The sequence below is a fragment of the Marmota monax genome, unplaced genomic scaffold (genome assembly GCF_021218885.2).
Source record: "Marmota monax isolate L192 unplaced genomic scaffold, Marmota_monax_Labrador192_F-V1.1 WCK01_AAM20220418_F8-fsc00089, whole genome shotgun sequence".
Classification (NCBI taxonomy): Eukaryota; Metazoa; Chordata; class Mammalia; order Rodentia; family Sciuridae; genus Marmota; species Marmota monax.
Genome location: NW_026694744.1, coordinates 1,087,481 through 1,101,373, shown reverse-complemented (window position 1 = coordinate 1,101,373; position 13,893 = coordinate 1,087,481). Strand labels below are relative to the sequence as shown.

The window sequence follows — 13,893 nt, the reverse complement described above, 5'->3', positions numbered from 1 at the left end:
GATTGTAGCACCAAGGGGACACCTTAGATTTCTTATTCATTATTTTAGAGTCAGAGCAAGGACAAGAGTGTAGCCTTCTGAGGAGTCTCCTTATGTTTTATACACTCTTAGAAGTTCAAATTCATGCTTGTTTTCTTCAGCTCAAGTCTTTCACCTCTGGTTTTTCTGAGAAAATAAAATATAGGAGGAAAATTGACCAGCATTTTCCTACATGTAATTCTTCTTGGTTATCTTCAGATATATGTATTCCTATTGAATTCTCATGCAAAATTCCAGCTGAGAGGAATTGATTTAATTCCTGTGTGCCTATATTTTATAAGACTGAAGGCTAAATAGTGACTAGTAGAGTTTGGAAGAAAAATTAATAAACTGTCTTTTTTTAATATGTCAATTTTGAAGCATAACAGTATATTCTTGATAATTATAACCTGACATATTTAAATTTCAACCAAGACCAGTCTTCTATGAAATAAGATGTGTAATGGAGATATGCTTGTGTAAATAAGTGTAAACATTACTTTCTGACTGGTGGTAATGGCTTTATGAATGATGTAGATATAACAAATTAATATTATCATGATTTTAAAAAGCAAGGAGAAACCCAGATTATACATATTGACCACTTGCTAACCTTACCCTCTTCTTAGTGATTTTCTTCACAATGTATTTAGCCAGATACAAAATAGGTACTTGTTAGAAATGTTTTTATTTTCCTTCAAATTTTTTATTTTTCAGAATTTCAAATGTAGATACAAGTAGACTGGCCACTACCCCTATGTGCCTATCACATAGCACCAGTGATTTTATCTGTATTCCCTCTTAGCCCGGATGATTTTCAAGAGCAATTGTCATACCATTTCATTTTAAAAATATTTCATAATGTATCTCTAAAGATAAGGTCTCTTTGAAAAAAGCATACCTCACTGGCCCGCACATTCCTTAACATCAGATTTTCATTGTTCAGATTTCCCTGGTTGTCTCTTAAATGCCTTCTAAATAAAGTTTGATTATAGTTAGGAGAGTTTAATACATTATGATTAGGTTATCTCTTTTTTAAAAAACAAACTTTATTGAGATATAATTCATATACCATAAGATTGACCACTGCGAGTTTGCAGATCAGTGGTTTTAGTATATTCACAGCCTATAGTCACAATGTAAGTTTAGAACATTTTCATTACCCACCAATAAACCATGTTCTTGTCAGCAGTTATACCCTATTCCTGCCTTCCCCACCTCCTAGTCCTAGGTAACCACAAATTTACCTTCTCTTTGTATAGAGTTACCTATTTTGGAAAATTGTACTTAAATGGAGTCTCCTTTTATGATGGCATGGTGGTGGGGCTTGGGTTTGTATTTCTCATTAGGACAGATCAAAGGCAGGAGCCCTCAGGCTTTACTAGTGGCAGCCAGGCATTAGTTCAACGTTTTAGCTGTTTATTTCCCTATGGATTCCACCTAACTTCTCTGGAACAGTACGGTTACAAGTGACTGTTTATTGTCTGAAGGCCAAGACAGGCCAGGCCAGGTCTTGAGTTGTGGGTTTGGATCTAATATGATGTTTTGTTTTTTTGTTTTTTGTTTTCGTACTGCAGATTGAACCCAGGAGGCGCTCAACCGTTGAGCCATGTCTCCAGCCCTTTTTATTTATTATTTATTTTTTTAGTATTTACTTTTTAATTTTAACTGGACACAATATCTTTATTTTACATTTATGAGGGGCTGAGGATCGAACTCAGTGCCTCAAACATGCTAGGTGAGCACTCGACCACTGAGCCACAACCCTAGCCCCAGCCCTTTTTATTTTTTATTTTAAGACAAAAATATATTTTCCAGAAGGTGTGTCTTTGTTTGGTGGGATTCATGGTGCTAATTTTCTTCTTTTTGCTTGCTTTTTCTACCATGATTGTATATTAATTTTCTACCCTTTATAAATAATTTGAAATTTGTCTTTTGGATTTTGAATAAAATTTTGCAGTTTTTTGGTAATAATGAACTTTGAAGTAATTATCTGAATTGCATCTGTCATATGAATGTCATTGTTGCTTTTACCTTTTCTTTTTTTTAATATTTATTTTTTAGGTGTAGCTGGACACAATACCTTTATTTCACTTATTTATTTTTATGTGGTGCTGAGGATTGAACCCAGGGTCTCGCAAGTGTGAGGCGAGCGCTTTACCGCTGAGCCATAACCCTAGCCCTACTTTTACCTTTTCTGATGAATATATTCTTGGAAAAGCTGTTTCATACCTTGTTTTTATTTCATCTATCTATCCATCCATCCCAGGGATTGAACTCAGGGTCTTACTATGCTAAGCAAGACATACGCTGCTTTTAGTCCCGTTATTTGTAGTTGTTTTGAGGAATAAGTGTGTTTGTGGTTGTATGGTAGAGGTTGCTGAATGAAAAATGATGATTTACTTGCATATAAATATAAAAGCTGCTCTAGATAAATAATTAATGATTTATTTAAACAATGACTTCTTGATAGGTTCAGTGGCCAAGAACTTCTTCACCAAATCGAAGCTTTCCATCCCAGAACTCTCTTATATATGGTAAGTAGAGTTAATGCCAACTAGTGTCATATTATCATACATATTCACCCTTTAGTATTTTTTAGTCTTATTTTTGAATGATTTTTTTAACACACCGAGTGAACACAATTCAGATTTTTAAAAAAATATTTTTTAGTTGTCGATGGACCTTTATTTTATTTGCTTATTTATTATATGTGGTGCTAGGAATCGAACCTGGTGCCTCACACATATGAGGCAAGTGCTCTATCACTGAGCTACAACTCCAGCCTCCAGATTTTTGTTGCTATGAAGATTAAGTTATCATATGAAAAGCACAATGAACAGTATCTGCTACACACTATGCACCAGAAGTGTTAACTGATAATGTCCTAATTATTATCCCCATCTCCATTCCTTTTCATTCTAGGCAGTTGTGGGCATGTGAGACTTTCTATGTTATATATTTTATTTTCAGATATTTCTATTTGGTGTGAGGCAAATAACCAGAGGACCTTGAAAGACTATTAGCTATAGTATTTTATACGGCCAGGTGAACAGAAAGTCTAGGAACATTGTGGAATTAAGTTATATTTGACTATACTAGCCGCCTCTGAGCATTTTAAATTTGGCCAGTATTTCTCAGCTGGGCCCTAATTCAGCCTGCAGCTGTAGCATTCACTTACTTTGCTGCTGAAGCTGCTGCAGCTTTTGTTCCAGAAGGGCTGTTGCAGGGATGGTCCAGATGGCTCTATTTGCATCTGTGAAAATACTTGGAGCCATAAACTTCCAGCTGTGTGTGGGCTAGTTCTTCCCCAAGATTGGGCAAGAGATCATGCTGGTATAAATATGTAAAGAAAACATTGGGGTATTTATGTAAAGTTTTTTCATGAAGATTCATAAAAATTATGATAGGATTTATGATGGCATGTCATGTTTTGTTTATCTTATTGAAAATTCATTTCAATAAATGTACATGCCAGTGTATCTGGGATTCTAAGCTGGATTTAGGTACTTTGACAATATACACTGGCATTAGTTGTTTTTCAGCAAGCCTTATATTAGGTTTTGAAGCTAGGAGAAAAAGAAATTATCATTTTGAAAAGAATACAGTCTGTTTTGGCAGAATTCCCAGGCTTATCATTATTGGCGTAAGGCTTCCTTTGGGGGGTGGGGTGTCAAGACACATCCATGAAGGCCAAATGACATTTTATGAATCTAGCATTTGAAGAGTTCCCCAACTCCTCATCCTGGGGAGCAGCTGTTTCAGGGTTGGTACATTTTATTGGAGGAGGAGGATGTGAATGTCCAAAGGAAAGTTATGTAGCTTATCTTAAGTGATATTTTTTTTCTTTCCAATAGCAATACCTTTCTAGTACAATTTTGTATAAGTCTTTATCTCTATGCTTGTCCTGATGCAAGAATCTGTACATCTAACAGATGCTAGTGCTTATGGGGTCTTAGTTCCTTTGGCAAAGAGGTTTCTTTTGTGCTGAGTAAAAAGGTCTGTGCCTTGTAGTGGGAACTGTGACTGAAGCACAAATAAGTCTTTTCAAGACTCCCCTTTTCTTCTTTTTTGTCTTATCTGGTTCCAGCCTTCCGTAGTTGCTAGTTTTATCTTAAAACATAATTCAGTCAATATTTATTGAGCCAATTTGTATTTTCTCAAGAGAGGGAATTCACAAGCAAAGAACAGTTTGTTGCAAAAATTTACATGATTTTAAAAGTTCAAGGCTTTCTCTTAAAGCTGGAAAATGAAACACCTATTTCTGTGCTCTGGGTAAACTGCATAATGTCTGCATACACCCTTCCTGTGCCTGTTTTGAGTAACACCTCCAGGGCTCTTTGCTTCATTCCGCCTGCATTTACTGAACGACTGTCATCTAAGCGATTGTCATCTAAGCCTGGAATTCTAGGTATTCCTTTTCTTTTTGTGCTACAGTTTGTTGTGCCACCTTTACAATGTTGTAAAATAGAACTGTTGGAGAGCCAAAAGAATTTAAATTTTTATTTATAAAATGCTACTGATGCTGATGCTATTAATTAGCTTTTTTTTTTCTTTCTCTGTGTGGCCCCCTGAGGTTTCAAACGAGTTTAGCCAGTTTTGAGTCCCAACTGTGGTGGTATGGCAGCCATCAAATGGGTTTAGCCAAGAGGGCTTAGGGACTGCCACCAGAGAGCCTGGGAGTTGTGTTTGCATGTTTGAGCCTGAAGCCTCATGGCAGGTATTTCTGACATCTGTTCTATTTAGGGAACTTAGTGATGCTGACTGCGATGGAGCCCTGACTTTGCCTGAGTTCTGTGCTGCATTTCATCTCATTGTGGCTCGAAAGAACGGCTACCCACTACCTGAGGGCCTCCCTCCAACTTTGCAGCCCGAGTACCTGCAGGCAGGTAAGGCCTATTGTACATCATAAACTTTAGGCACTTTCCATGGAGGTCTAATAAAAACTTTATTTCTTAATCTCATGTCCAGATATGAGATATATGGGGAGTCCTTGGTATCTTCAGTTTTCTTTAACTTGCATTAAACTTTCATATCTTATGATATGAGTAATAGGGCTAAACTCGCTAAGTGGGAATCATCTGTTCTTCCCATTTTAGTTCCCTATGGATTGGGACTGAAGTCATTATCCTTTGTAACAGTTGCGGAATAGACAAATATCAAACCTCTCGTATGATACACAGTGAAGAACAAGATCTTGTAGAGCCAAGTGTTGACTTGGCATCTTGAGATACTCTCAGTATCTCTAGAATAGGACTGTCTTTTTGGCGGGGGGGTGTCTGGGGATTGAACTCAGGGGCACTTGACCACTGAGCCACATCCCCAGTTCTTCTTCTTCTTTTAAAATATATATTGTTTAGTTGTAGATGGACAAATACTTTTATTTTATTTTTATGTGGTGCTGAGGATTGAACTCAGTGCCTCACATATGCCAGGCTAGAGCTTTACCACTCAGCCACAGCCATGTCCCCCCTCCCCCCAGTCCTATTTTGTATTTTATTTTCAGACATGGTCTCACTGAGTTGCTTAGCACCTCAATATTGCTGAGACTGGCTTTGAGCTGCTGGGATTAAAGGCCAGTGCCACCCGCCCGGCAGGACTCTGTTTTTATGCCTAATAAAATACCCCAAACAACTGTTTGAACCCTTTGGATAGGAGAGAGTCATGGTGAATCCAACATTTGTGTCAGTTCCTTTAAGAGATTAGAAAAATAAAATATCTCTTGCCCTTATCAAAGGCAGTGGACACTGGTATGATTTCCATTATTAGAGAAGTGTAGTTTCTATTGAAAAGTTCCAGCTGTTCACCTAGTGTATTCATCTTTCTCATTTTTCAGGGAAGCCCCCTTAAAAAATGAGAGCTTAGTCACAGGTGATTATTGGTAAGAGGGAGTGGTATCTAAAGAAACTAACTACTCATAACTAGAGTATTCTTTCATGAGTGTTTCTGGAAAAGGCCTTATATTGTGTTTCCTTTTCATGGTGATACCAAATCAAAGGGCAAATGTCTCATCTAAGTCAGTCTTGCTGTCTCTGACTCTTCAACGAAAAGAGTGTTATTTTCTGTATTAGATAGCAGATAGGGAGTCAACCAAAGGAAAGAAACTGCATTGCTGGTGCCAGTAACAGGTAAATATAATCCGTTGAGTGACCCATTCTGGGATTTTTCTAAATGCCCCATAAAATGTACAAAAGTGAGAGATCAGAGAGTAAAAATGACTACTGATTTCAGGTAGTGGACTTTGCTAATACAGCTGCTTTCTGCTTACTCTAGCCTGCTGCCCTTCCTTCAAGGCTAGGGAAGACCCTTATGAATCCCCAGGAGTTAACTTTTAAGTACATGGTATGGTAAACTTCTCTTTCCTCTTTGTCTCTCTGTCTCTCCTTTCTTTTTGATTGTGGCCCAGAAACCCTGACATTCCTGGGATGTATTTGTCAGTTTCTCATTGCTATGACCAAAAGTCCCAACATGAACAACTTAGAGGAGGAAAAGTTTATTTGACTCATGATTTCAGAGGTTTGGCCCATGGTGGATGAACTTCATAGCTTTGGGCCTGAGGTGGGACAGAACATCATGGCAGAAGGGCATGGTGGAGGAAAACTGCTCAGTTTATAACAGCCAGGAAGCAGAGAGAGCTTAGTTCAAGGATCCAGGGATAATGAAATCTCCAAGGGCCCACCCCTTGAGACCGGCTTCCTCTAGTCATACCCTACTTGCCTATAACTACCACCCATTAATCCACTCATTATTAATCCATCAGATGGATCAATCTGCTGATTAGGTTACAGCTCTTATAATCTAATCATTCTACTCCTGAACATTCCTGCATTGTCTCAAACACGAACCTTTGGGGGCTTCTTCATATCCAATTCATAACATGGGGCTGTCTTGGGAACTGCATGGATTATATTATGAAGGTAGTATAGGGTTATAGAGAGATCTGCTTCTCTTAGGAGTGGGGCCACCTGGAGGTTAACAGCTGGCTAAAGGCCATGATCTGCTCCATGGTTATTTAGTAGCACTCAATACCTTCACACTTTTCTCTTTTGATCCCTGCTAAGAGTCCTAGAGACTATCCTTGCCTATTTTTTAAAAATATATATTTTAGATGTTGATGGAGTTTTTTATTTTATTCATTTATTTCTATGCAGTGCTGAGAATTGAACCCAGTGCCTCACACATGCTAGACGAGCACACTACCATTGAGCCACAACTTCCCTTTTTTTTCAATTAATTTTTTTAAAAATTGAGATAGGGTCTCATTAAGATACCCTGCTTTGCCTTGAACTCTTAATCCTCTTTCTTTAGCCTCCTGAGTAGCTGGGATCACAGTTGTGCAGCATCATGCTCAGCAGCATTTTGGTGTCTTGATTAATGCTGTTTTATTGTTCTGAAGCCATGTGGCCATGGAACCTATCCACATGTCCTGTCTCCTTATTTGAGAAGTTACTTTGTAGGTGTCCAAGTATTTCATGGACTGTTTCAAAAGTCACTGATAGAAATCCGATATCTCCAAGGTACAAGTTGTTAATAGAAGAGAAATAACCTCTTGATTCCTTTATTGCTGTAAATGGCATCTTATGACTTGCTTATTCAGTAGAGGTGAGGCTCTAAAACAGAGAGCCATGTTTGAGAGGCTGAGGTAGGAAGATTGCAGGTTTGAGGCCAGCTTGGTAACTTAGCAAGATCCTGTCTCAAAATAAAAAAGGGTTGAAGGCATACCTCAGTGCTAAAGTACCACTGGGTTTAATCCCCACTATGTCAAAAGAAGAATGCCAATCAAGACATATCTTTCATCGTTTGGAATGAAGCCCCTTGTTTATTTTCTACTGGAGTCTGTTAGCATGCATTTATACAGAAACAACTGAAAAATCCATCATATAACCTCCGATTAAACAAAAATCACCTATCCTTTCCAGGGATTGTGGGCTTAATATTGAATAATAATTATATAGTTCTAACAGAAAACATGAGAGACCTCATAAACTCCCATCATGCTCAGTAACAGTGTATTTTAGGTAAGTTCTGAGGATTTATCAGTTAATTTTTAAACACTTTATTAGTCATATTTATCCTAGTATGAAGCTCAAGAAAAGGCCATAGCCATTTAGGTATTCTCTATGCTTTTAGACTCTGAAAATATGAGTGGTCCTATTCATTTTTTTTAATCCCACTTAGCTTTTTTCTGAAGCTTAGCTCTTTACTTATTCCAACATTTTCCTGATTGGTTTATATTCAGTCCTTTAAAACATTAATCCAGTTTTTGACAAGATTGTTGAAAACTATAAATAATGAAACTGAAATTGTATCTGATGTCATTTTACTTGTAGTTATGGGAATAATCCCATTTCCCTAACAGTGAAAATTAAAAGGCAGAATTAGAAGTATAAATTGAATTGTTTGGCAGATTACCCATAAGCTGTTTGATACTCAATGTTTTGGTGATTGGGTGAATTCTTATATAAATTTTTTGCTGTCTAGTTTGTTAACAAAATATCAAGCATTTACTATGTATGTGACACTCTGTTATTCTCTGTGATCTGAATGCAGAGAATAAGAGTGCCTACCTGCATATAATGTGTGGGCAATTATAAGATAGATGTTAAATAAACTCATAAATTATGTCATTGGAACCAGGGATAAGTGCTGTGAAGGAGAAATCCAATTGAATTTAAAGAGAGTGCATAACTTTAGGGAAGATCTCCTTAAATGTTTGAGATGAGATATAAAGAATGAACTAGGGAGGGTTCTGGAGGCTAAGAAGGAGGAGGGGTCGCTGGAAGAGGGAGCAGCATGTATGCTGGAGAGGCACTGACAGGGGGCTTAGAGCACAAGAGAAATAGAAATTGTAGGCCTCTAGCTGAAGTTCACAGAGGAATAGAGGTTTGGATGAAGCTGACAAGGAAGGTAGGGAACAAATTGTGGGCAATAATATTGATCTATATTTGGCAGGAAAGTGATGGAATCCTGTTTGAAATGATCCTGCTGATTGCCCTCTAGAGGACAGGTTTTGAGGGGCAAGGGTGGAAACTAAGACCCAGCTAAGGTAGCAGTTCAGTCAGGAGCAGCAGGGGTCTTGCACTGGGGAAGTGATGGTGGAGATGGAGAGATGTAGATACATTGAAGAGAGATTTTGCAGTTAAGTGTTGTCTCTTGTAGTTTTTGAAAATGTTAGCTTTCTGCATAAGTCCTTTCATGATAAGGCATTGACCTCCAAGATCTAGTCAGAGGACTGATTGGTAGACTAGAAAAAGAAATCTGGTGGTGTTTAAAACTGTTCTTGGGACTGAATTGAAGAACGGGGCTTCGAAAGGTGTTTTGTTGAGTTTTTAATCAAGGAAACAGACCAGCAGGTGTGGTTAGAAAAGTCTAATTTGCCCCATTTGAAATTCAGTGAAATTCAGAGCAGAACAAGCAAATGAATAAATTAAAGAGCTTATATTCAACTCTGTGTGGTAGCTGAGAGTTGGGCCAGGCCTTTATTGCAAAGTGATGTTTGCATCTCACTCCCTAATGGGGCAGGAAAATGGGTAAAGATTAAAAACAATGCCAATCCATTGTTCATATTTGATTCAAAAAATCTTTTTAAAATGTTGCATTAAAATTTGACTCCTTAGTAGCTTTTCTTGACAAATTTGATTTGTAGCTTCTGTTTATTATCTACCCCAGTCTGCTTTTCCTTTTTAGGATACTGACAAAGTTTCTAGCTGTTATTTCCTTCCTAACTACTTTGCAACAAAGTGGTGAAGCAGATTCTTTTTCTAAAAAATAGCCTGATTTTAGGTTATTAACTTATCCCAAGTATCATGGTTTTCCCTGATGCAAATTCACTCTGCTACCCAATTAATAGCCACTGTCATTTTTATATGTTAGAAGAAACTCATGATGTGATTCTTCTTTCCTTGTAAATCACCAAGAGTTTTTGCTTTTTATTTTTGTTGGTTCTGCTAAACAAAGAGGTAATTACTTCATAAAGTTATCTTAGTCATAAGATTTACATCATTATAAGATCATGTTTATTTCCAGTAATAACTAAAATGAAGTATTTCCTTTAACTTATGTTTATAGTATTTGAACTATCACCATAGTTACTACACTTAAAACTTATGCTAGTGGCATAGTTAAGACAATATATTGTGATAGTGATGGTTACTTTGGAAAACAACTACTCAGTTGTAACATGGAGTGCTAAGAGCATGAACTCTTGCTGGACTTGTAGGAGTTAAAGTTTTTTATCTTCATTTATTACCTATATGAATTTGAGTAAATCGCTTCACTTCCCTGTTCCTCAGTTTTTCACATGTGAAGTGGGGATAATAGAAGTACTGGGTTGCATTTGTAAATAACTTAAAATACTACTTCAACATGATTGTTTTATAGGTAGTACATAGGAGTGAACAGATTTTGTTGTTATACATAACAAGTTCAGAAACATGATTAGAAACACTACTCTGGCTACAGTAAATGTTCTTTTTCTTTCTTCTTAGCTTTTCCTAAGCCCAAGTGGGACTGTGCATTATTTGAGTCTTATTCTGAATCAATGTCAGCAAACCAACAACCACGTGATTTGAATCGGATGGAGGTAAAAGATCTTTTGATGTTAATAAATAAGGATGTGTATAGAATTAAATCATTAGCGTATGTTCTTTACAAACTCAGGGAAATTAACTTTTATAACATTTTCTCTTCACACTTGGTAATTACTTTGAGAACTGGCCTTTCAAATCTAAAAACTGGGTGCAACTATTATTAGTATTGGTACCAAGGATTGAATCCAGGAGTGTTCAACCACTAAGCCAAATCACCCATTTAAAAAAAAAATTAGAGATAGGGTCTTGCCAAGTTGCTTAGGGACTCGCTAAACTGCTGTGGCTGGGTTTGAACTTGCAGTTGTTGCGCCACATGCCCAACACTTATAATTATTCTTTTATCTTCTCCCTTGGACGACATTTGGTGAAGTAAGCAATATCTCTTCATCTTCTAGAGGTGAAATTTAGATATAGCCAAACTAAGCCAAAAAATGTTAGCCAAGTTATTTACTTTAACCTAGTAAATAATTTGTGTTTTTAATTACTAAACATTAGTAATGTATAATGAACCATAATAGTTTGAAAAAAGATTTGAGATGTATATTGGTCCCCAGATCACATTCAAACTTCCTCAGAGTTTTAAACTTTTGGACCAAATGAGGACTGATTTGAATGATCCCCAAAGAAACTTGGGATTCCCACAATATTGAGCCATGAATGGAAGGACATAGCCACATATTTAGTGATCCTTAGCTATAGATCAATAAATTGGAGTTGTTATTATCACCACTGTGTTATTATTATCATCACCATCATCATCACTACCATCACTATTGTGATTTCTATTTATGATACCTGCTGTTTCCTTTCTAACAAACAATCTGGAGATGGGGCTTAGGATGTAGCCTAGTATTCTAGTGACTAGAATAGTACACTTGAGGCCTTGGCACCAAACAACAGCACCAATCAACAATCCCCAGCACCAAACAACTAAAACAATAAAACAGAACTCTGGAAATGTTTCTTTAAAAATTTTAAAAATTTAATTGACATATAATAGTATGCATATTTATGGGGTACAGTATGATAATTCAGTACTTGTAATGATCATATTAGAATATAAAAACGTCTAAATAATGAAGCTTATCTACAGACTCCAGTTAGGGTCATCTGACCCTAGTTGGAACCACTATAAGATGGTATAAATCAAAGGCAGGGCACAGGACATTTCTTTCATTTCTTATGACTGCCTGCATGTGATTAGCTACTCTCATACCGGGCTCTTGTGCATATAATTGTATGTTATTGATTTCATCCTTTACTCCCCTATGAGCCAATCAAACATGCCTCTTCAGTCCCTCTGATTAACATCTCTCTTCGCTGCTCTGCTACACTGTCTTTGAGTTGTAGCCTTCCTGGTGCTTTATTCAGCTGCCCCTCTTCTGTAAAATTATTGGGTTGATTGGTGGGTGATTTTTACTCTTTGTGTACAAGCATATTGTTTCAACTTACCACAGTATTAGATGGTCTTTGCCCTTCCATTAGAGACAATACTGTTTTTTTTTTTGGTAGAAATTATGCTGCTGACTCATGTTGCTTTCCCTATGTAGTCACTTATGATTTTTCTAAAAGTAAAGAAGACCAAATATGCACATGGCAATAAGGTCTGTTACACACACACACACACACACACACACACATTCTGTCTTTGATGACATTATGTATATATATATTCACCTTTGTGGATGTTTTGTGCAGCTAGTTTCATATACTTTTTTTTTTTTTTTTGTACCAGGGGTTGAACTCTGGAGTGTTTAATCACTGAGCCACATTCCCAACCCTTTTTAATATTTTATGTAGAGACAGGATCTTGTTAAGTTGCTTAGGGCTTCACTAAGTTGCTGAGGCTAGCTTTGAACTTGGGATCCTCCTGCTGGGCCTTCTGAGTCACTGGGATTATAGGCATGCATCATGATGTCCGGCAAGTTTTATATACTTTTGTATGATTTAACTGGCCCCTTTGGGGAGAAGGGGTTAAAAACTGCCTATTCTTTTTTTTTTTTTTTTGTCCAAATAAGAAAGCAAAACAACAAAAGCCACACACCCCCGCCTCAACCAAATTGATATTTTTGAGGATGAGGTGTGTTTTTAAGATAATGAGTGTAGTAAATAGAATTCAAGGATGAAGTAATAATGTTAATTGATGGTTTGGCCACTTAAGAAGTATAGGTTGGATTTTAAAAGCTAATGATTAAATATTTTATGTTCTTCTAAACTGTTACTCATTGTTTTTTCTACCAGTCTTTTAATCTATCATAAATGCATGGATTTTAAATAGATTTTGATACCAGCCCTGTGAGTAATGAGTCCAGTATAGATATTTGTGTTGTGAATGAATGCTGATCAAGATTTCAGGTGATGAGAGGTTTTCATAGCAGTACATCTCTAAAGACAGGAGAGCTATAACCTTCTACTTATTTTCATCAAGAATTATAGATTTATGCTATATCCATCTATTAATATACCATAATGAATCCTGCTTTCATATAATTAAAATGTACTAATTAAAGTAATATGATAATAATGATGATGATGATGCTAATTAAAGTAATATGATAATGATGATGATGATGATGATGATAATAATAATAATAACAACGATGACCCGTAGAGGATGTGGATCAGGGGGAAGGAGGAGGGGAAGGAAAGGGAAGGTACCAGGAATGAGATTGATCAGATTATGTTATGTGCATGTATGGATATGGCATAATGAATCTCACCATTATGTATAATTATAATGTACCAACAAAAAGAATTATAGATTTAATTTCAAGTATATTCCTCTTTAGCAATGTTTTTTAGATTACTCGATTTCTTTCTTTTTGAAAACAACTTTATTGATAAAAAATTCACAAACCATACCCATCTAAAGTATACAGCTGAATAGTTTTTTTGTGTATTAACTATTATTCACCCATCACTAAAGTCTAATTTTAGAACATTTTCAGCATCCTGAAGAAAACCCCTGTAGTTGTTATTAGTCATTTGCCATTGCCCCTTCCCCACCAGCCTCTAATAACCACTAAAGCAGTTCTTGTTTCTGGATTTGCGTAGTCTGGACATTTCATATAAATGGAATTATATAATATGTGGTGTTTTATGATTTTTTTAAATTATTGGTTCTTTTCTTTGTGTGTCTGTGTGTGTGGTGCTGGGGAATTTATCCCAGGGCCTTGTGCATGCAAGGGAAGCACTCTACCAACTGAGCTGTATCCCTAGCCCATGACTGGTTCTTTAACTTAGTATTTATTTATTTTAGATTCACTCATGTCATAGCAGTTCCAGT

At 36.6% G+C, this 13,893-nt stretch overlaps 1 protein-coding gene across 6 annotated transcripts in view; it reads left to right on the top strand.

The window, feature by feature from the left end:
• Positions 1-13,893, top strand: part of Reps2 (RALBP1 associated Eps domain containing 2) — a 221,732-nt gene that overhangs the window by 124,800 nt on the left and 83,039 nt on the right. For all 6 annotated transcript variants that reach the window (XM_046424253.2, XM_046424256.2, XM_046424254.2 and 3 more), the window contains exons 7-9: positions 2,492-2,555; positions 4,765-4,907; positions 10,506-10,600. In XM_046424253.2, the coding sequence (XP_046280209.1) occupies positions 2,492-2,555; positions 4,765-4,907; positions 10,506-10,600 (302 nt within the window). The remainder of the gene's footprint in view (positions 1-2,491; positions 2,556-4,764; positions 4,908-10,505; positions 10,601-13,893) is intronic.